Source organism: Mchenga conophoros, linkage group LG4 (genome assembly GCF_057382185.1).
Source record: "Mchenga conophoros isolate Kocher_MC1m ecotype Shallow Benthic linkage group LG4, M_conophoros_male_GT1.1, whole genome shotgun sequence".
In the NCBI taxonomy this organism is placed as follows: Eukaryota; Metazoa; Chordata; class Actinopteri; order Cichliformes; family Cichlidae; genus Mchenga; species Mchenga conophoros.
Window position 1 is genome coordinate 24,030,394 of NC_140529.1, and position 22,536 is coordinate 24,052,929.

The 22,536-nt window shown below is 42.0% G+C and overlaps 3 protein-coding genes and 1 long non-coding RNA gene across 4 annotated transcripts; 3 read left to right on the plus strand and 1 right to left on the minus strand.

The window, feature by feature from the left end:
* Positions 1 to 843: 843 nt before the first annotated feature.
* anks4b (ankyrin repeat and sterile alpha motif domain containing 4B) lies at positions 844 to 3,481 on the plus strand. Its single transcript, XM_085271149.1, has 2 exons — positions 844 to 1,164; positions 2,157 to 3,481. The coding sequence occupies exons 1-2, from the start codon at positions 1,004 to 1,006 to the stop codon at positions 3,259 to 3,261; spliced, it is 1,266 nt and encodes a 421-aa protein (XP_085127275.1). The 5' UTR covers positions 844 to 1,003; the 3' UTR covers positions 3,262 to 3,481.
* LOC146576112 (uncharacterized) lies at positions 1,733 to 5,913 on the minus strand. Its single transcript, XR_014892217.1, has 3 exons — positions 4,784 to 5,913; positions 3,571 to 3,673; positions 1,733 to 3,262 (listed from the first exon to the last, which is right to left on the minus strand). It is a non-coding gene; the product is annotated as an uncharacterized LOC146576112 (long non-coding RNA).
* LOC146576113 (kelch-like protein 24) lies at positions 4,549 to 10,061 on the plus strand. The gene is made up of 12 exons (XM_085271148.1): positions 4,549 to 4,915; positions 5,239 to 5,541; positions 5,626 to 5,760; positions 5,838 to 6,029; positions 6,157 to 6,300; positions 6,491 to 6,677; positions 7,106 to 7,252; positions 7,376 to 7,504; positions 8,400 to 8,576; positions 8,691 to 8,837; positions 8,925 to 9,090; positions 9,258 to 10,061. Exons 2-12 carry the CDS (start codon positions 5,251 to 5,253, stop codon positions 9,412 to 9,414), a joined length of 1,872 nt encoding a protein of 623 aa, XP_085127274.1. The 5' UTR covers positions 4,549 to 4,915; positions 5,239 to 5,250; the 3' UTR covers positions 9,415 to 10,061.
* Positions 10,062 to 11,935: 1,874 nt separating this feature from the next.
* Positions 11,936 to 21,277, plus strand: uqcrc2a (ubiquinol-cytochrome c reductase core protein 2a). Its single transcript, XM_085271150.1, has 14 exons — positions 11,936 to 12,076; positions 13,046 to 13,147; positions 13,366 to 13,515; positions 13,673 to 13,737; positions 13,845 to 13,901; positions 14,004 to 14,128; positions 14,649 to 14,746; positions 14,874 to 14,931; positions 15,151 to 15,246; positions 15,335 to 15,534; positions 15,890 to 15,970; positions 16,046 to 16,122; positions 16,205 to 16,358; positions 20,960 to 21,277. The coding sequence occupies exons 1-14, from the start codon at positions 12,044 to 12,046 to the stop codon at positions 21,041 to 21,043; spliced, it is 1,380 nt and encodes a 459-aa protein (XP_085127276.1). The 5' UTR covers positions 11,936 to 12,043; the 3' UTR covers positions 21,044 to 21,277.
* The last annotated feature ends 1,259 nt before the right edge of the window (positions 21,278 to 22,536 follow it).

Sequence of the window (22,536 nt, forward strand, 5' to 3'; positions counted from 1 at the left end):
AAATTAGAACATGTGACTAATCAGCCGTTTTTTAAAAAGTAAAGAAAACAACTGAATTGCATGTTTAAAAAAATGAACGTGTACCTTGATTAAATATATCCATCTTGCTAAAACTGTTTACAAACAAAACAATAAATGAATTTATCAAGAAAATAGATTAACACATGATTTAAATAATCACAAGCTGTTTGCAATAATTAATAATAAAAAATACTTTATTTTTCCTGTTTTTTAGTACAGTTGATACTTTAAGTATAGTGTGTTATTTTTACTTTTCCTGTAATTAATGACCCAATCAAGCATGTCTGTCAAGATTTTAACAATATCTAATTAGATTAGATGGATAAATAGATATATAAATAGAATAGAGCAATAATTTGTTAATAAAAGCTTTAATCATGTATTATACTTAAGACAGTTTTTAGGTATAAACGCTTTAAGTTAAAAAGTTGAATGTTCCAAGTTTTAAGTTGATTCAAGGTAACAGAGGGAGTTGATGTCGCTTTTTACTCTTTTAAATACTTTTCTACAAATTACAGAATAAAAATGCATCATAAAAACATCAGTTTACAAATGTTGATGAAGAATTTAGAGTTCTAACGAGCTAAAACCTGAAAACTAGAAATAACAGATAATGTTCCATTTTCATTTTACTGGTCATTCTAATCCACAACAATATATTATTCTTTCATAAAGATTGCTTTTGCCTTCAAACCTGTGAAGAAACAGTGATTACAGCAGAAACTCCTGCTGTGTGTGAACACGTTTTCTGGGTGAAATCGCAGTAAGGGATTTTTTATAGTGTTGAGGAAATGGGGCAGCTCACAGCAGTGAAGCGAACTTTGCTTTTGTTTTATGGCCCCGAGCTGCTGGTGCGTTGACGCCCAGTCATCGCTTTGTTTGCTTGGGTCTGCAGTCGCTTCTGCTCATCTGACGTTAGCCGGGGGGGCGCAGAGAAACTTGGATTTTTATTTTTCTCCAAGCTTTTCCCTTCTTACCAGAGATGTCTAGGTACCACAAAGCAGCGATTGATGGATACGTGGAACTCTTGAAGGAGGCCACGGTGAAGGACCTGAACACGCCAGATGAGGATGGCATGACTCCCACCATACTGGCTGCTTTTCATGGACATATCAGTGCTCTTCAGCTCATATGCAGCAGAAAGTAAGTTTTCTATCGCCTGTCCTTCATCTCACATCTTACACTGAGACAAAAACGACCTGAACATATGAGTTCTCGTCAAGTGTTTTCTTCAGGCTGTGTAATTTTTCTGTCATTTCTAAAGAAAACATAAAGTTAGACATAAAATATTTTCATTTAAATACATTATATTTTATAAAACCAAATAAGATTAAGATCTACAGCGGAACCAGGAACAGTGCTCACAGAGCAAAGGTTGACCAGCATGAAATAAAGTGTGTTTTATGCTTTCTCATATGTACTTTATTTGTTTTTGGCACTTCATCTGGATTTTTTCCACAGCTATTGTTCACTCCATTTTAATGAGCTAAGACTTTATTTCCCATTAGCTGAGCCAAAAGTTTAACCAGCCCAATCCATCCCACAAAAACAAAAGAGCTGTTCATCCAGGCCGTGCCACCACCACCACCGCCACTACTCCACATGTACCTCCGTCCCTCTTTCACTACAACCAAGACCATACAAAATCAAGACCATACAGACTTTTGAGATTCAGAGAAGTTTAGTTTTATTTTATTTATATTTCAATGGGCATAAAGCGTGTCTTGGCTACGTGGCCAGGATTATCTAAACCATTTCCTCTTTGGTCATTACGCAGCATGAACTGGGATTTATGACAAGGTGTAGCAGTCACACAGCAATCAAAACTTGACAGGGGGCAGCAGTAAAAGGACTTTAAGTCTTAATAGCTCACTAGTTAACTTCACCCATCTTTAATTTGTCATATGCTAGATTTGGATGTGGATCTATTCTCTGTTTTAATTTAATTTCCTGGACTGATCCTGGACTGACATTTTTTTAAATGTCATTTTTTTATCATTTAATCATTTTCTCTAAACTCATGAAAAACTACTGTGCATGGAGTTTGGTATAAATCAGGAATACAGAATAGCCAAATAATGAAAATATCATCACTAATGATAAAAAAATCTTTTGTGTGTGTTCGTGTTGTACAGAGGAGATCCCAACAGGAGTGACATCTGGGGAAACACACCCCTGCACCATGCAGCAGGTAACGGCCACATGCACATCCTCAGCTTCCTGGTCAACTTCGGCGCCAACCTTTTTGCTCTGGACAATGAATTCCACACGCCAATGGATGTCGCCGCTTCACGCGACCACATGGAGTGTGTGCGCTTCCTCGACGCTGCTGCTGCAAAGCAGACCAACCAAAATCCGAAAAAGGTCGCCAATCTGAAGAAAGAGGCAGAAAAAGAGGCAGAGAAACGCGTGAAACTCTGTGAGAAGGTGAAGAAAAAACACAAAAGCAAAATGGATAGAATGCAGCGTGGGAGCAACTCCGGCTCCCTTTCAGATGCAGGAACAGCATCGTCACTGTCAAACGATGGCACCATCACGGGCGTCAACGAACACTTCTCCAAGCTCATCACTGACGATAAAGTTGGCTCTATTAAAGGCACACTCCTGAAGAAGTTTGGGAAGAAGGACAAAGGCACGCTGCAGAGGTCAGAAGGAAGTGGGAACGTTATCTTCCTCAAACCAGAGAGCGGATCTGAGAACCCAGACTTTGTGGACGTCTTCAACGAGCAGGAAGAGAACATGCTAGAAGAAATGGACAGCTTCGGAGATGACGACGACGATGGAGGCCAAGTGAAACAATCCATCTTCAATCGGCCCGGCCTTGGAGGTCTGATGTTCAGGAAGAAGATGGGGCTAGACTCTGACGACATCCCCAGCAGTGCCAATGAAAGCCTTGGTTACCTCGTTCAAAGCGAGACGTTTGAGGCAGACGAAGACACCTCTGGCTTGATGACGGGCGACAATGCACTGCCGTGGGAACAGGAAGATCTGGGACTGGATGACGATGAAGATGAGGAAACCTCTCCTTTGGATGTGTTCCTGTCCTCTATCTCCTTGCCAGATTTTACGCCCGCATTCAACAGAGAGCACCTTGACTTGGAGGCACTCTTGCTTTGCTCTGATGAAGACCTCAAAGGGATCCGCATCCAGCTCGGACCCAGGAAGAAGATCTTAGAAGCTGTTGCTCGCAGAAGAAAGGCGCTGGAAAATGCAGGCGTCATGAAGGACAGCTCCTTGTGATCTGAAACAAAAACAGTTATTTATCCTCCAAATTTAAAATAAGCCTTTTGTCAGTTCAATTTCTGTATAAAACAAACATGATTCAGCAAACTAGTGAAAAATTCCAACATTTCTACAGATTGAACTTTATTGATTATATTATGACAATATGTTCCGTGTATACCTGTTATATCAAGTTAAAAGTGGCATGGCAGCATCAACCAACAATATCAACAATATCTTATACATCTGGTTTTAAAACAAGAGAAGAAAAGAATAATTATGGGAAGAAAAATAAAGAATAATAAATAATAAAGTGTTGGTATTGACCTGCTGGCTGACTTTCTCCACATATGAGGTGATATGGCACACAGATGATTTGCTTGTGCAGCTGAATGTTTTATTGTAATCATGTCGACCTCAGATAACACACCTGTTAAATAAACAAAACGTACATGATAGTCTCTCCAGTTTAATATTTCCCAATGGGTTTTAAAATTTCCCTGACAGGAACAACAGCTGCTACGAACACAACAAAAAAGAGAGGAAAACAAGCACAGGAGCCACTAAATGACTCACAGCAAATACAAGCAGGCAGGCTAAAACTGGTGAACTAGTAAACACAATGGAGTGACCTGAATAGAATAGAATAGAATAGAATAGAATAGAATAGAATAGTCCTTTAATTGTCCCACAAGGGGAAATTTGGTTGTAACAGCAACACACACATACACAAAAACAAAAAAACAACAACAAAAAAACAAACAGAACAGGACACAGGACATTGAACAGAAACACAAACATTTTTTTTTTTTACATATTTACATCATGGATAATAGTTACCAAATCAGGGTACTGTACAGTTATTAAAATTAAAGTACAGATAAGTGGCAAACCCAGGTTGTAGCGTGCAAACAGAGCAGGATACTGCAAGATGTTTAAATAGTTAAGAATCTTTAGAATAATTAGAAAAGTACAGATTGTGTATTGCACCTGTGCATTAAAAAGTAGACATGTAACTTACAATAAGTTATTATATATAAATTGAGAAAAAGTAATGTGCAAGTTATAAAAGTAGTATTTGTTCGGTTGATTGGTGCAAGTTACAGCGCTGATGTAAACATCTATGTTTGTTGAGAGCAGTTTTGATTGCACAGTCTGACAGCTGCAGGGAGGAAGGACCACTGGAAACGCTCCTTCTTGCATCTAAGATGCAGCAGTCTGTCACTGCTCACCAGTGAGTGTATATACAAAGAGCACCGATTAAAGTACATGAAATATTTAGGAGGAGGTGAAAAAAGGGACACACACACACACACACACGAAAATGACGTGACATTATTCACGAGAGATGATTTTGACATGTTTCACAGATTGTAGGCCAATAAGTCATTTGCAACAGTTTGCATACACTTTTTAGAAAATACCGGAAATCATATTTTTTGGCAAACGATCAGATTTTGCAAAAAAGTAGGGAAAAATTTGTGTGTCACTCTTTGATGAACAAACAAAGCAGGAACTACATGGGGGTGAACACTCTTACGTTTGCCGGGTGTGTGTGGGCGTGGCTTGCAGCGAGAGGCGTTTAATGTTGCTCAGGACTGTCGGAAGCTGGTTTGGTTGGTATGTGGGAGAGCGAGTAGTCCTCCGCAGCAGTCACGACTATGTGTAACAGGTGAGTTGTTTTGGTCCCTCCGCTGCTGAGTGATTAATCTCACCTGTGTGTGGATCGCATATCTGTTCTTGAGCTGTCTGAGTAGTCTGGCTCGGCACAAAGCCGCTTCTTTTGGCCGCTGCCTCACAGCTAAGCCTCATTAGTGAGACAATCTCGGGTCCTCTCTCCCCGCCTTGTTTTGCAGCCTTCTGCGACTTACACGCATTTCACTTTCAAATGAGTGCTTTGCGAGGCTGATTTGCGTTGCCAGCTATGTCTCAACCCGTTTTCTGATTGTCTTAGTTTGCGTTCAAGAGTGCTAACTGTGATATTTTGCCTCCCAGGCTTGGGTTGCAATGGCAGACATGGCTGAAATAATCTCCGTCAGCGCCGGTTTGCTCCTGCCTTCCTCTATCAACGCCACCGTTAAGGTCCAGGAGGAAGCCAGCCCGACTCCTGCCGTTGTCCCTGCTCCCCAGAACAGCGAGGACTACCTGTTTGTGGAGACCAGGCACCCCAACACAGTCCTGCAGGGCCTCAACAGCCTGCGGCTCAACAACGCCTTCTGCGATGTGACTCTGTGCTGCGGAGGACAGGAGTTCCCCTGCCACCGCATAGTGCTGGCATCTTTCAGCTCCTACTTCCAGGTAAACGCACTTTTCCTCACATGTATGTCCATACTGAAAACGACTCCACCTTTAGAATCATGTGTTTTCCTTCTCCATCCTTAGGCGATGTTTTCCGCTGACCTCATAGAGTCCAAGCAGGAGCGTGTTGCCATCAATGGTGTTGAGCCTCAGATGATTGGCATGCTGGTGAGCTACGCCTACACATCAGAGGTCTACATTTCCAAAGCCAACGTGCAGGTAGTGAATCTTCTCATGCCTCTTCATTGCCGTCATTCGTGAAGCGCGTGCGTGCTTAGAAAGTGATCTGTATCCAGGCGCTGCTGGCAGCAGCCAACCTGCTGGATGTGATGGCGGTCCGAGAGGCCTGCTGTCGCTTCATGGAGCGTCAGATGGACGAGATGAACTGTGTGGGTATTCACTGCTTTGCTGAGGCGCATTCCTGTAAGGTGCTGGAGAAACGCAGCATGGACTACATCCTTGAGCACTTCAGCACGGTCTGTCAGCAGGTGAGGGTGTGATGGAAACCCAGAGTAGGGAGTCGTGAAGGAGGTAATCTTGTATCACCTACTGTTAATGCAAAGCTGTGCCCTCACATAAATAATCAAACTCTCGGCGCTTCCTGTCTTCCTCCAGGAGGAGTTTCTGTCTCTGTGTGTGGACAAGCTGACGGAAATCCTTGCCAGCGATCTCCTCAACGTGCCCAAAGAGGAGACCGTGTTTGAGGCCGCCATGCTGTGGTTGAATAAATGTTCCTCTCGCAAACAGAGCTTTGAAAAGGTGAGAGGAGAGTTATTAGCAGGTAATTTCAGGCTTATCTTTAAAAATAAAAGGGGGGGTTCATACATTTTTGTTGTTTGGTGCTATCCTGTTATCAGGGGCGCCATACTCCATGAATGAAAATCCATGACCACAGCAGCTGCTCATGAGTACCACCCATCAGATCCCCTTCCATTTTTGTTCCTCAAAGGTCCTGGAGCACATCCGCCTGCCTCTCATCAGCCCCTATTACCTCCATGATGTGATTGAGTCTCTGGACGTGGTGAAGGAGAGCCAGGTCTGCCAGAGGCTCATCTCTGAGGCCAAGGACTATCTGCTGCTTAAGGACCGGCGTGGAGAGCTCTACTGCCTGAGAGCGAGGCCTCGCAGGTCCACTGGTAAAAATAAAAAAACACTCACGTCTGAATCAAAGAGCTAATTTTTAGCTTTGCACTATTTTCTGTCAGCCTGGTGATTTGTTAGTGTGTATCTGTCTCCCCGTCCTCATACTCCGCAAGGGTTTAAGAATGCTCGGCTATTCAATGGAGAGACGATTATTTGGGTCTATCTTCTTCTATTAGAAGAAAGATTTTGGATTCCAGATTTTTAGATGTTTGCTGGTTTTCCCGGTTTGTGTTATCAAACTGTGGACCAAACAGTTTTAGCCTAATCCAGATGCAAATCAAGAGAATAGTGGAAGTTGAATATTAAATGGCTGGCAGCTCCACGCACTCTTATGTTGTACCATACAGGCTGCTTTTTTTCTTTTACATTAACATATGTGGCTCACTCCTCTCTTCCTCTACTCCTGTTGCCACGGAAACAGGAACCGCTGAAGTGATAGTCACAGTTGGCGGGGAGGACGACAAGGTGGTGCTGCGCAGCGTCGAGAGCTTGGATCCTGTGACGAGCCAGTGGAAGAACCTGGCATGCCTGCCCTTCGCCGTGAGCAAACACGGGCTGGTGGTCTCAGGTGAGGGTCAGTAAAACTCAGCCTGATGGGTTAAGACACTCTGAAATGCACAGATAAACTTAAGTGCTGAAAATGTATACTTCTGCTTATCCAATCACCTTTCTTCCTTGTCCCCGCCTGTAGATTCGACCCTGTATTTGGCAGGTGGAGAGTTTCCCGATGGCTCAGCCAGCAGAGAGATGTGGCGCTACGACCCCTGCTTTGACTCCTGGATGGAAATGGCACCCATGAATGTAGCTCGCTCAGAGTTAGGTGAGGGAGTCTTGGTAATTACAGCTTCTGTCTTTCAGCCACGTTACCCTATTTTGCTTCTCAAGAACTCTATAAACTATCCTAACTTTGTTTGATTCTAGTAGCTCCAAAAGGAGTCTTTTGATTGTTATAATCCTACTTTAAAAAATTAAAAAAGAGAATCCAGACATTTCCATAGCAGATAATAGAAAAATGGGTCCCTTTCTGCCATTTAATTGTTTTTTTTGCTGTTTGGTGCTGAGGAGGAGGAAAGTGCTTTTATATAAGTGCCTTTGTGTAGTATGAATGGCAATAGTAGACGTCTTAAACAATAGAAAAAGCTGTAAAACTTATGACAACACAGCTATAAGTTCAAAATCGACACACTCATTCACATTTTTTGTTTTTTTTTTTCTTTTTTTCAAAGCCTTCCAGTGGCCCCCAGTGCAGTCTTTGCTGGGCCACTTCTGTCCTTTGGACCTCATGTTTGGCACCACTACCATACATGATGCACAGTTCAAAATCTTTATCTCAAACTGACCCTTAATGAGCTGTCTTACCTCCTTTCCTCTCCCTCTAACCCAGCTTTTATCTGATTGGCTGCCCCTCCCAAACAGAAGGATTGAGGTGGCCATAGCTGTGCCCTTATGATCTATGCGCCTCCATAAGTGGAAAATAAGTGTAAAACTGAGCATTAAATGTACTTTAATATTGCTAATAGTGATGTCTTCTACATATACTGACTTTATTAACTCAAATGTTGACCTACATTAATGAGCATCTGTCGTTGTAATGGTTAATGAATAGGACAGAAAACATGAAAATTAGACCGGGGCATGAGATGTCCAACTGTAAACTGAAGGACTGTTTTTAATTGCAACAATGTTTATTTATCCGCTGTGCCTTCTCCCCACAGGCCTGGTGATGCTTGATGGCTTTGTGTACGCAGTGGGAGGGTGGGAGGGACGCTCACGTCTGGACTCGGTGGAGTGCTACAACCCCCACACCAACTCCTGGCAGTTTACAGAGTCTGTGAAGATGGCCGTCACAAGTCCAGCAGTGGTGGCTCTGGACGGCCTGCTCTATGTTACTGGTAGAAAACGCAGGTTTTTACACGTGCAGGGTTTTTTTTTTTTTTTTTTTTTTTTTTTGTTGTTCATTTTGATTCTATGTGGTGTATTTATTCACTCGGGATGTGTCACGGCAGGTGGTGCGGTCCTAGAGGATGGTGACGGCACAGATCTGGCACAGGTGTACAACCCTAAAACGGCAGTATGGACAGAGGTCGCCCCCATGCAGATTGCCCGCTCTGGATCAGCTGCTTGTACTCTTAAAGGAAAGATTTACGTCATAGGTAACAAACTTATCATCCAGCCCATTAACTGTGCTTTGTTCTGGTTCCTAAAATTGCAGTCATGTCTGTTAAATCCTTTTTTTGTAGGCGGATGGCATGCCTCGACAGAGAACACAGATAAAGTGGAGTGTTACAATCCAAAGACCAACCAGTGGACGATGTGTGCCCCCATGAAGGAACGACGCTATCGGCCCGGCGCTGCTGTCGTGGATGGCAAAATCTACGTCTTGGGAGGAGAAGAGGGCTGGGACAGGTGAGGAGCTTTCTAGAAAAGACGTTGCCTGTAAATTTCGTGTTTTCCAGGCGATTGCAGAGCTCACATTTATTTGAAATATTAAGAAAATGAGGGTTAAATTCCTGTGGATTAAACACAGGAGAGGTGAATGAGGTTGTCTAAAGCTGATCCCGCTCTGCATGCAGATATCACGACACTATCGAGAGGTATTGTGACGAGACGGACACGTGGGAGATTGTTGGGGAGATGCCTACCAGCCGCAGCTGGCTCAGCTGCGTCTCTCTCCGGCTTAGAAAGGACATCCAAGTGAGCAGCAGTCCCGGGACGCCCAGTGAAAATTGAGGACAACAAATGGGAAATCTCCTGTGGTTTTGTTTGTTTTTATTTTTTTAAATTGCACTCTCCTTGGAGATTATGCGCTACAAGACTCAGAGCTGCGAAGACTGGCGTGCTGGGGAGTGATGCCTGGAACTGGCACTGAGCTGCTTGAGCTGTTTCTGGGACCTGTTTGGTGACAGCCTGTGGAATAAGTCTTAATCACTTTGGGGTCCTTTCTTTTGTGGCTTGGCAGCAGAGGTGCAGTGATTTAACATAAATGATCTGATGTCCGCAGTCTAAACTCGCTCTGTATGATGTGAACATTCTTTAGTTGTTGTTTTATTGTCCGAGCGCCACAATCTGGATGTTTTCCCAGCCGATGGGGTTATTTTTGTATTATGTGACTGTATTTATTGGAGGTTGATAAGATTAGAATGGTCCTCTTAAAAAGCTCTGTGGGCCAAAGAGTCAGTTATGAATGTTTTTGAAGGTTACCTGTGTGGGCGGGGCAAAGGTGTACATGTGAGTGTTTTTTGTAATTACACATTGAACTTCTTAGTGATTGTCTTGACTACCTGTTATATGTTGAGTATATTTTTGTAATGTGCGTCATGCATACTGGTGAATTAAAGTGAAAATGACTTGTAATAAAGATGTTTACTTCTTTACTGTGAATGTGGGTGGGTCAGTTTTGTTTTTGTTTTTTCTTTTTACAAATGAAGCCTGAAAACAATCGAAAGTATTGATGAATGCACTCCTGCTACATTGACATTTTTAAAGAGTATCAAATACCCAAGATCAGAATCAGCTTTATTAAGTACATGTAGAAAGCAGATGATACTGTCAGCATGATGCAGACAATAACATGTATTTCATATTTATGGCTCAGTGTGAAGATGTTGGAATAAATAAGGGATGGATGACAATCTCATAACAGCAGTAGGTACAGTCAGCATGTTTAATGCTGTTTTGTTTTTAAAATTAAGATTTGTTTGTTTAATATTACAATCTTGAAATCTTTCAGTTGCACAGAAGACTTTGGGGCTCTTGATGTGTTTCTTGTCTCTAGAATTGATTTTTTCCAGTCAAATTTCTTTTTGGTTTTCTTCTTTCTTTTCTGGTTCACGCTTCTTGTCACCGCTTGCTCCGCTTCACCTGGACACAAACGTGTTTCCTTCTTTAGAGAAATGGGGGCGTGGCTGCATGCAGACTGAACATTCTTGGTTCAAAATCAGTCTGCCTTCCTAACATACGCACGGCGGTGTGCACGTTTTATAATCATATAATTAATTTTGCGCACATTTTGCTTGTTTTTTTTGCGCAAGGCGAAAAAAGTTTCCACGAACATTTAAAGACGGGCTCGTGCTGCCTACGTGCGATCTCCACACAGCCACACCCACATTTATTTAAGGAAACACGTTCACCTCCAGGTGAAGCGGAGAAACACCGACCGCAAGAAAAAGAAGGAAATGGGTGAAGGACAAGAAGCGCGTGACCTTTTAGCACGAGATGATAAAAACAACAAAACAATAAAAATCCAGATACCTCATAAAATCTGGGGGATAATGCGAAGAAATTTAGAATAAAAGTTTTTAATTAACATTGTTTGGAGGGCTGATATCAAAGGCAAGATTTAGGAAAAGCAGCATTACAGTAAAAATGCATCAAGCTGGCAAAGACTAAGTATTTTTCCTCTGCATTTTAAATACATTTTCTTAGGTGGCCAAGTTCACAAAATCATTTCAGTTAGTTTAATAGTTTTTTAAATTGTCTAGTGTTCTTTTTTCTTCTTCTTGTTTTTGTTTTAAATCGAAGTTTAGTTTTTAGCTTAGTTTTAGTTTTCTGTAGTAGACTTTGTGTAGTTGACTTTGTGACATCCACACCACCTTTCTGGTACAATAACTTTAGTGCCATGTCAAATTGTATCTATGCTTTTCCAAGTTACAGGCTTTCCCTGATTTCCTGGGGTTGAGAAGTTTTTCCAGCATTTCTCATGTTTCTCATGTTTACATAAAAGACCAACAAATTTTATTGTGCGTGGTGAAACCGATGCTTCATTAGCTAAATTTATCTCATTAAAATGCCTGGAGGCTGTCTGCATCTGAAAAACATTTTAAAGAGGCAAATGAAGTTGAAATGTGTGGGTCCACTATCCAGAGTGATGGACAATGCAAAAAAAAAAAAAAGAGAGATGTAGGCAGGATGGAGTGGGACAGAAGGATAGCAGCAAACCTGAAATGAAAGGTTTACAGGATGGTAGTGAGACCTGCTATTATGTCACAAAAAGATAGAAGGTGAGTGACTGTAATTAACAGGTTTAGAAGTCAGTACATCTGAGGGACAGCTCAGGTTGAGCACTTTGGAAATAAATCGTCCAGAGGGGGGTGAGTGGATATACTGGACAAAGGATGTTGAAGAACGAGCTGCCAAGCAGGAGGAGAAAGGGGAGGAATGATGTTTATTATTATTTGCTGATGTTGTTAATGAGCCACAAGCCGAACAGTTTTCACTAGCTCAAGGAAACTTGAAACACGCTGTGATACTTTTATTTTGAAAGGTTTAGCGACTACACGGCGCAGTGAGTTGTGGGTAAGACGTCAGTCTGCCGTCATATCTGTCTTTCTGTACCGGCTGAAGGAGAGAGTGAGGAGTCATGAGAGGAATACAGTCTCTGAACACTATCTCCGTGAGTCCTGTGTTGTGTTGGTGCGGTCTGAGTGGTGTCATCCGCCGGATCTGCTCCCTGCTCGTCCCGGTCTAAAAAAACCGACCATTCGCTGTAGCAGTTAGCCTGCTAGCCGGTTAGCTCTCCAAGTTTACCTACCGTAAAACGGTTTCTGTCTCGAGTTAGGGGCAACGTTCTAATTTCATCATTCACACGTACTGAAAACAATAAAATAAACATCAAGTGTGCAGTAAAAAATATAAATACAATTTGAAAAGCGTGTGGGCTCGACTTAGCTGTTTTATGTCGCCTTTTGCATTGCTGTGGTAAGCTGGGTGTAACCTGAAGGTCATCCCTGAATTCCAGTCCACCAGCGTCCGTTTTGACCGAACCAGGCCCCCTATTTGGTCATAAATTCGGTGTTATCCAATTATGATGCTAGTGCATTCCCACATTAGTCCCAGACTTTGCTGCCGGGACATAAATGTGCACAGGTCACGTCAGGTCAAGCTGCTCTCAGCCTGCACACACAGGTGCTGTTTTGATTTTGTGGTCCTATTAAGACGGCCTGGTTTTAGGGGGCCTAGATCATACTTTTGGGCATTTCTGCAAGAAAAATTACTATTATCAGTTATGCAAACCCAATTAAAAGTAAAAATAATATTAGATGATTGCAGTATTAGATTATATTAGGTTGTTGTCTCAAGACCTTCCTAAAGCAGCTCCATGTGACATAGAAAGGCGGTGACTTCCCTAGCTGGTGATATTTGTGTAATCTGCGTGTTACTTGTATGTGTTAGTAGCTATTATGTAACATTAGAGGTCATGTTACTCTTTGTTGGATTAAGATTCTGCCAATTTAGTGTTTACACACAGTTTAAAGCAGCACGATATATACGGGATTGTGGCTATAATTCAGTAATAACTTCCTGTTCTTATTTTAGCTGCTAATGAATCATTGTCTTTAATTACGGTGTCACCTTCCTGCAGAAACGTTGCTACGCAGCTGCCAGGAGGAGCGGTAGTCTGGCTGAACCCCTCTCAGGTCTGAAACCGTCCAAAGGCGCACCTCTTCCTCCCCAGGATGTCCAGGTAGGTGCTGCTCTCGAATCGAACAAAACACAATGGAAATCTAACTCACAGCTGGTTGTCATGATATTTTCTTCCGAAAAAACACTTCTGCTGTGTTTTGTGAGCTTTTGCAGTATTTTTCTAATTGCTGGTGTCGTCTTAAGTTGCAGTGTACCACTAGTTTTGTTTCTGTGTGAAAGTTGTGTGTTTTGTGTAACATTTTTTCTTTCCTCCTTCAGGTGTCCAAGCTCCCAAACGGCCTGGTGATAGCTTCGCTGGAAAACTACTCCCCCGTGTCAAGTGTTGGTGTGTTTGTGAAAGCTGGGAGTCGCTATGAGACTGTGGAGAACCAGGGTGTCTCCCATGTGTTACGACTGGCAGCGAACCTGGTAAACTGTGAATGAGCTTGTAAGCGTGTGATAGCTAACTTAATTATTCCTGAGGTTATTCTTACCACAATAAGAAGGACATGACTGCACTTGTTTTTATCAGCACCTCTAGCCTGACAGCCTACGCTGCTTACTTATCTTATTTTTATTTTTGTAGACTACAAAGGGAGCGTCTGCCTTCAAGATCTGTCGCAGTGTGGAAGCAATCGGGGGCAGCCTGAGGTCAGTGAGCACACTTCATGCACACACTGACCGTCGCTGCTTTTGTTGCTCAAAATTATGCAGCGGATCACACTGAATCAGCTGTGTTGTCATCTCTATCCATGCAGCGCGACATCATCAAGAGAGACAATGGTCTACACTGCCGACTGTTTGAGAGATGACATGTAAGTGCTCCCATATTAACGTCAAGTTATTTTTTTCTCTTCTCTATTTTCATTAAAACTCGTCAGGCTGTGTTGACACTTCGCTGTCCTATTTGTGTCCAGAGATTCATTAATGGAGTTTCTGGTCAATGTGACTACAGCTCAGGAGTTTCGGCCATGGGAGGTGGACGAACTGACGCCCAGAGTGAAGGTTGACAAGGCTCTGGCTCAGCAGTGTCCTCAGATAGGTGTGTAACAGAAGCAACAGTTCATCTCCTGATTGCCTGTATTTTTACTGAGGAAATAGTTTTATCAGATGTGAAAGTGATTTTTAATTTCTAAAGAAGATCCTTGATGATTTTATTTGGCTATAATTATGTAAAACATCAAAAATCTTCTCGCTAAGCTGCGGTAGACCTCAAGGCTATATAATGTTTTTGCTCTGAGTTTTGTGGCCACTTCAGAAATGCTTAACGTGAGCTGTTGGGATTGAGGCATTTTTTGGTTTTTTTGTGCCATTTCAGTCAGATCTGTAGCCTCATTGAGCAGTAAGCATTCCAGTCCCTCTCATATTACTGTAGATATATTATATTCTGCATGGTTTCTGACATACGTTAATACTTGTGCAAAAGTTGTTTAATTAACTTGATTTCTGAAAAAAGTCCTGTGCATTGTTGCTGTTTTTGTTTGTTTGTTTTTTAGATGCAGCAGTTTTTGATTATCCATATTTAAAGTTTTCATTGTGTCCTGTTCAATTTTCTCCTGCAGGTGTAATTGAGAAGTTGCATGAAGCAGCATACAAAAACACCCTGTCCAACTCTCTGTACTGCCCTGACTACATGGTCGGCCATGTCTCCTCTCAACAGGTAAGGATATGCGTTACATCTTTTTTTTTTTTTTTCTTAAGGGTCTTAAAGGGTCTATTCAATTAGCAAAATAGTACTTTTTGTGATGCACTTAAACACCTGTCCTCCTCCTTATCCTTCCCTGTAGCTTAAGTCATTTGTTGAGGACCATTTCACCACTGGCAGAATGGCTCTAGTAGGACTAGGTGAGTGTTGTCCAGCCTTGATTGCTTCATCACAGCTGCCCCCCCTTCTTCATTTGGCTTTCCTAATGGGTAGTTAGCAATCTCCAGCCTAAGCAGTCTTGCTTACGTGTGAGCTTACGCTTGTCTTAAATCTCAATGAGATAGTGAGTCACTGCTGACATGTCAGAACTCTGTTCCACTTCACTCATTTATGGATGTTAATCTCATTTACCCATTCAGGTGTAAACCACTCGGTCCTGAGGCAAGTGGGTGAGGGGCTCTTGAGTGCCCGCAGTGGGGTTGGGGCCCCTGTGGCTAAATCTGTGTACCGTGGAGGTAGGAGCTTGTGTTTTAAAATAGCAACTTTAAATTATTTCTGCAATCCGCCGCTGCCTTGTTCTCATGAGGAAATATTGTGTGTTAGGTGAGCTGCGAGTGCAGAACAAGGATGAGCTTGTCCACGCTCTGATTGCCAGTGAAGGTGCTGTGACAGGTAGTGCCGAGGCTAATGCTTTCAGTGTGCTGCAAAGGATCCTGGGAGCTGGTCCGCATGTAAAGAGGGGCTCCAGCATCACCAGCAAACTGAGCCAGGGGATCGCCAAAGCTACCACACAGCCCTTTGATGTGAGTTGAAACAGGACAGCGACACTGGTTTTTGTAGCCGTAACAGTTCAAGTCCATTTTTAATGAGTCTTTCTGAGATGTGTTCCCCCGATTTAACGCAGAAATCTGTCAAAAAAGCCAAAAACTGGCGCACGATGCTTTCCGTCAGTCTGGAACTGACAGACAAAGAAAAGGCTTCAGTAGTCTTTTCCTTTGATGAAGTCTCTTGGGGAAACTTCTCCAGAAATCTGCTGAAAGAATGATTTGCCTCAATTGGAGTATTTAGAATAGTTTTATTTTTTAGGATGCTTGGCTGTTCTTGTTATAAATGCACAGTTTCTCACTCTACATCAGATAACCTCTGGTTGTCTTTCAGGCCACTGCCTTCAACGTCTCGTACTCCGACTCCGGCCTGTTTGGGGTCTATACCATTGCACAAGCTGCCTCTGCAGGAGAGGTAGTTGCCAAGTTTTCTGTGTCTAACTTGATTTAAAAAATTTGCCGAAATGCCAGAATTATTCTCTCTGTGCAGGTGATCAAAGCCGCCATTGCACAGGTGAGGGGTGTGGCCGAGGGAGGCGTGTCTGAGGCTGACATCACCAGAGCAAAGTAAGTTCATACAAAGATGACGCAGGTGGAGTTCTAACTGGTCTGTTGCTCACTCCTGTCTGTGTTTGACACCTCTGTGCAGGAACCAGCTGAAAGCGGAGTACTTGATGTCGATGGAGAGCTCAGAGGGGCTGCTTGAGGAGATTGGTGCTCAGGCTCTCACCGCTGGAGTGTACCAGGCCCCTGACGCTGTCCTCAAGGCTATAGATGCCATCACCCAGAATGATGTGGTTAAGGTGTGTGCTTTCAGTGAGATTTTAATAGCATGACTTAACAAACAGCTGCAGAAGAACAAGCTAGCTGTTAGAAGTGATTATTGCAGTCTAGAGTACAGTTGTGGTCAGACGTTTACATCAACTCATTAAGGGAATGAATGTCATGTAATTTGGGGATTTTAATGATTTCTTTGAACTGGGTGGAATGTTTGTAAAGCATACATCTTTACATACATTGAATCTACAGTGGGGCAAAAAAGTATTTGGTCAGCCACCGATTGTGCAAGTTCCCCCACTTAAAATGATGACAGAGGTCAGTAATTTGCACCAGAGGTACACTTCAACTGTGAGAGACAGAATGTGAAAAAAAAAATCCATGAATCCACATGGTAGGATTTGTAAAGAATTTATTCGTAAATCAGGGTGGAAAATAAGTATTTGGTCACCTCAAACAAGGAAGATCTCTGGCTCTCACAGAGCTGTAACGTCTTCTGTAAGAAGCTTTTCTGTCCCCCACTCGTTACCTGTATGAATGGCACCTGTTTGAACTCATCATCTGTATAAAAGACACCTGTCCACAGCCTCAAACAGTCAGACTCCAAACTCCGCCATGGCCAAGACCAAAGAGCTTTCGAAGGACACCAGGAAAAGTATTGTAGACCTGCACCAGACTGGGAAGAGTGAATCTACAATAGGCAAGCAGCTTGGTGTGAAAAAATCAACTGTGGGAGCAATCATCAGAAAATGGAAGACATACAAGACCACTGATAATCTCCCACGATCTGGGGCTCCACGCAAGATCTCATCCCGTGGGGTCAAAATGATCATGAGAACGGTGAGCAAAGATCCCAGAACCACACGGGGGGACCTGGTGAATGACCTGCAGAGAGCTGGGACCAAAGTAACAAAGGTCACCATCAGTAACACACTACAACGGCAGGGAATCAAATCCCGCAGTGCCAGACGTGTTCCGCTGCTGAAGCCAGTGCATGTCCAGGCCCGTCTGAAGTTTGCCAGAGAGCACATGGATGATACAGCAGAGGATTGGGAGAATGTCATGTGGTCAGATGAAACCAAAGTAGAACTTTTTGGTATAAACTCAACTCGTCGTGTTTGGAGGAAGAAGAATACGGAGTTGCATCCCAAGAACACCATACCTACTGTGAAGCATGGGGGTGGAAACATCATGCTATGGGGCTGTTTTTCTGCCAAGGGGACAGGACGACTGATCCGTGTTAAGGACAGAATGAATGGGGCCATGTATCGTGAGATTTTGAGCCAAAACCTCCTTCCATCAGTGAGAACTTTGAAGATGAAACGAGGCTGGGTCTTCCAACATGACAATGATCCAAAACACACCGCCCGGGCAACAAAGGAGTGGCTCCGTAAGAAGCATTTGAAAGTCCTGGAGTGGCCTAGCCAGTCTCCAGACCTCAACCCCATAGAAAATCTGTGGCGGGAGTTGAAAGTCCGTGTTGCTTGGCGACAGCCCCAAAACATCACTGCTCTCGAGAAGATCTGCATGGAGGAATGGGCCAAAATACCAGCTACTGTGTGTGCAAACCTGGTAAAGACCTATAGTAAACGTTTGACCTCTGTTATTGCCAACAAAGGTTATGTTACAAAGTATTGAGTTGTATTTTTGTTATTGACCAAATACTTATTTTCCACCCTGATTTACGAATAAATTCTTTACAAATCCTACCATGTGGATTCATGGATTTTTTTTTCACATTCTGTCTCTCACAGTTGAAGTGTACCTCTGGTGCAAATTACTGACCTCTGTCATCATTTTAGGTGGGGGAACTTGCACAATCGGTGGCTGACTAAATACTTTTTTGCCCCACTGTATATATCATCCTAAAGACTTTAAAAATACTTATACAGGGCTCTAGAGTGCGACCAAATTTTTCAGTGGTGCGACTAAAAAAATAAACAACTGTTCAGGTAACAACAACAAAAAAAAAAATCTCTGCAACTCTCCGTGTGGTGAACAACAGACACACATTATGCCCCTATCGTGGACTAAACCAATCAGAGATAGTCAGGAGCGGGACCTCTCTGATTGGCCGTGGTCCAGTTGAAAGTGCAGGTGGATAGAGGGAGGTGAGTAGCTTGAATAAAGCGATATCGATTCATTAAATCCTGAATTGACTTTAAAATATAACTGTGTTTTGCCAGAAACGGCAGATTCTCAGATTAAAGCTCATAAAACTATTTCAACAACTATTTCAACAACCACCAAACAGCAAATGAGAGCAGGTACACGCACTCCACACAAAGACGTAAACACAGAACGGACTCGACGCATCAGAATCAGCTTTGTCTTTCTCGGCTTTCTCGCCCGACGGCCCGTAGACGGACACGCTGTCAGAGCTTAGCGATTCTGATGCGTCGGTCCGCTTTGTGTTTACGTCTTTTTGCGCTGATTCTGAGCTACAGGTTTTGTGTCTCTCCAACCAAAATTCACCGAGCCAGCTGCAAAAGAAGCAGCAAACTACGCTTCACATTTGATAAATGTCGTCATGAATTCCCTCTGACTTTTGCTGTTTTGCTTCCACCACAATAAAAATCACACTTCATGCACAGCTCTCTCTCTCTGTGTACTTCAAGAACAGTTTCCTGTCTCAAATCTCTGTTTTCTGCATTATTCATTCGCTTATTAACCACCAGTCCACCGTTGTTTACAGCGCTGTCGGCCACTGTCTTTTTCTTTTCTTTTTCTTTTCTTTCACTTAAATGACCTCGGACAAGAAAGCCTAATTTCTGCTGTTCAATACTGAAGAAATTTCAACTTTTTAAAATTATGCAAAATTGCAGAATATTGCAGAATATTTTTAAGGTTATCTGCTATAAAAAGCCAGACCAGAAAAATCTCCTTCATGTTTTTCTGTGTTTTATTCTCAGTTACTTTCACACAAAGGCATCTGCTGTGATGTTCACAATTCTGATGAAGTCTCATGTGTATCAGTACTGATAAATGATCAGAGTTATAATATTTCTGACTGTCTGAGGCTAAATTGAATCGAATCAGGACTTTGAGAACCGGAATCGAATGGATTTTAGAAATCAGTGATGATACCCAGCCCTAGTGAGCAGCCTTGGCCCGACAGAAGTGGATGTAGCTGTGGGTAATAAGAAAAAATGAAAAGAACGATTGATAACTTTTTTGTTAAGTTAAGGCCTGATCCGTCTGAAATTCATAGCCAGTGCTCTGACACGGTGCCATCAATCTTTGAATGCTGAAAAAGCACAGTGTATCCAGAAAACACATTATATGCTGCAATAAATGCACTGCCCAAGTGTCCCCTCTCCCCACTGCCTGTCAGCAGCATGCAACAGCAAACAGGTCGTCAGAGGAGGCCGAGATGATGATTAAGTTTAACATTTTCTACAATATTGACAAAGCACTTTAAGCACAAGATTGTTAGTTAATAATTTAGAAAATTATGGCCCATGGCACTAACTTTTTGCCATGGGCGCACCGGTGCGCCCATGGCAAAAAGTTAGTCTAGAGCCCTGCTTTATATATACAAATACTTGCATACACCCCTATTAATATTTGGTAAATGTCCCTTAGCAAGTTGCACCTCAACAAGTTGCTTTTCATCATTAACAAGCTTCTGGTATGATTCTGTGGGGACCACTCTTCCTTGGTTCCTTAGACTTTTCCATTATTCTGAGTAGTGGTCAGTCCAGTGAGTGCTGTTAAACAAATCCTTTCTATGTTGGCAAAGAGAAACTACCAGCTGTAGTCAGTCTCTCTCATTAGTTCACTAACGAGAAGTTAATAGGCGTTATCAAATGAAAAGGCATTGTAGAACCTTCAGCACCACTTATTAAAAGTTATTTTTAAGTAAGTATTTGAGGTTATATGCATACTTTTGACCCTGTGTGGATTAGAGAAAATCCAGAATAACTTGAAATAGTCATTAAAGTATACTGTACAATCATTCAACCCTGAAAAAGTTTTAAAAAGTCATTAAAAATGACCATGACATCCATGTCCCTGTAAATTTCCAACCACACTTATATACATGTGGTTTTTAGATTCAATGCATGTCAAATTTAAACCCATTTGATGGATTTTATATCTGATGTCGTGTCATTGTTACATTACTGGGTTGCAGTGGCAGCAGTCTTACCTTTATGTACCCCATCTGTAGTAGAGCGTGGGTTGGAGTCATAAATCATCCAGTAAAGGCTCACTAGTTTGTTCATGTCCAAATAAAACAACAGTTCATTAAGAAGCGATGCAATAGATCATGTTGACAGTGCGTTTTACTGAAGGGCTTTTGGGATTATACAGATCATTACAGAGTAAATATTGTTTTAGTTTCACATTTGAACCTCATTTCAAATAGAAACACTGTAGTTCCTCTGAGCACTGGTGGCAGCCTCAGTTTGAAAATATATCCCTGAAGACTATACTAACAAAAACAAAAGTTATTAAATTATGCGTGCAGGCTATTTATTCATATGTTTAAACTTGCATTTGTGTTTAGTCGCTGCGTGGGGTTCTGTGTAGTGTCGGAGCTGTGGCAGGGTTTCGGTGGACTATAAATACTGGGATATATTTGGAAATATTGCCCGTCAGTGAATTTGCTCTGTTTTCTTTACAGGCTGCAAAGAAATTTGTGGATGGCAAGAAGACCATGTCAGCTAGTGGACACCTCATTAATACACCATTTGTGGATGAAGTATGAAAATGCACATAAGAATAATAAGAACAGTTGATTTTTCTTTCTGCTTGGGCATGCTGTGCCTGGATGTTGCCTCCTGCAGCAGTTCATTGGATGTCACCTGTCATTTGTAGTTTGTCCTGCAATATGTGTGAGCACCAACAGAGAGATGCAGAATTGTAATGTCTGTTGTGGGGGAGAGGGTGGATTCATCAGTGTAACTGTACATCAGTGTAAATTAAAACAATTACAGTAAAACACTTGGGTTGTTGCTTGATTTTGCATTTTTGAATGACAAGTTTCTGGCATGTGTGCCGTGCACAAGTGCGGTCTTCTGCATGAGATTGATGATTCCACACCATCATCTTGAAGAGTGCTTGGTTTTGGATGACGTTAGCACTATGTGCCAACACTGGCAGCAAAAAGCTGTTATTTTAGGTAATGAGCACTTTAGCACCAAGAGGTTTTGTTTCATTCATCAGCCAGTGGGGGGACCCAAAAGCGCACAAACATAAGTTGACGTTTGAGGGTTGTCTTGTAGATCGTCAGTAAAAGAGCTAATACCATACTGGCAATAAACTGGGTTTCATTTAAAACATAGAAGCCCTCTACAGTAAAGGCCTAAGCCATCTCTACTTCCTGAGATGACTGAGGTTGTTTAACATCTGCCAGCTCTCATCATGCGCTCAACATTTTTCTGTAATTTAACAAATGCATTATTTTATGCCCCCCGTGTATTCTGTAAGGTGCCTATTAATGTGCAGGCTGACTTGTGTCTGTAAGATGAATAGTTGCACACAAGAGGTGGAGTTTGTGCAAAAAAGTAGCAGAAAGTTGTAATTATTTAGTGGAATATGTGATATTTAAATGAGAAACTTCCCTCTGGGCATGTTGTCCCTGCACACTCTAAGATAACTTGTACTTTCCATTCAGTAAATGGCTATGAAATCAAAAAGGAGAAAAAAAAGATGAATCCTTTCTGCATCTAAATATTAAACATTTACAAAAGGGAGTCTAAGTCAACAGCAGTTATATAGTATTAATACCAATGCTGGTATTGGATTGATATTAGCGTGACAGGATCGATATAAGTTCACAAGGTCTTTTAGGCCAATTAAAATGTGAAAAATTAGCAGATGTTGTGTGCAGTTATAACTATTAAAACACTGAAATTTCTCAAATGAAAACCAGTGAGCAGTTTATTATGAAAGATCGTGTTTTTTCTCTTATTATTGGTCATTATTTAGACAAAAGTGTTTTTATAGGATTACTCGATTTGTGTTAAATATGTTATTTTTAGAAATGAAAAAAAAAAGTTCTTTTGTGTTGACTGTCAGGCATATTTTATTTATAGCCTTTGGGGCAATTAAGAGAAGTTGAGCCGCTTTGGAGACCTGCACAATTATATTCCAGGTCTCCAAAAAACAAAAAAAAACCAGTTTCAAAATAAATGATAAGCTGAAAGGTGTTAACTAATTATTCTGGAAAATAAAAATCAGTGATTTAGTAATTACTAA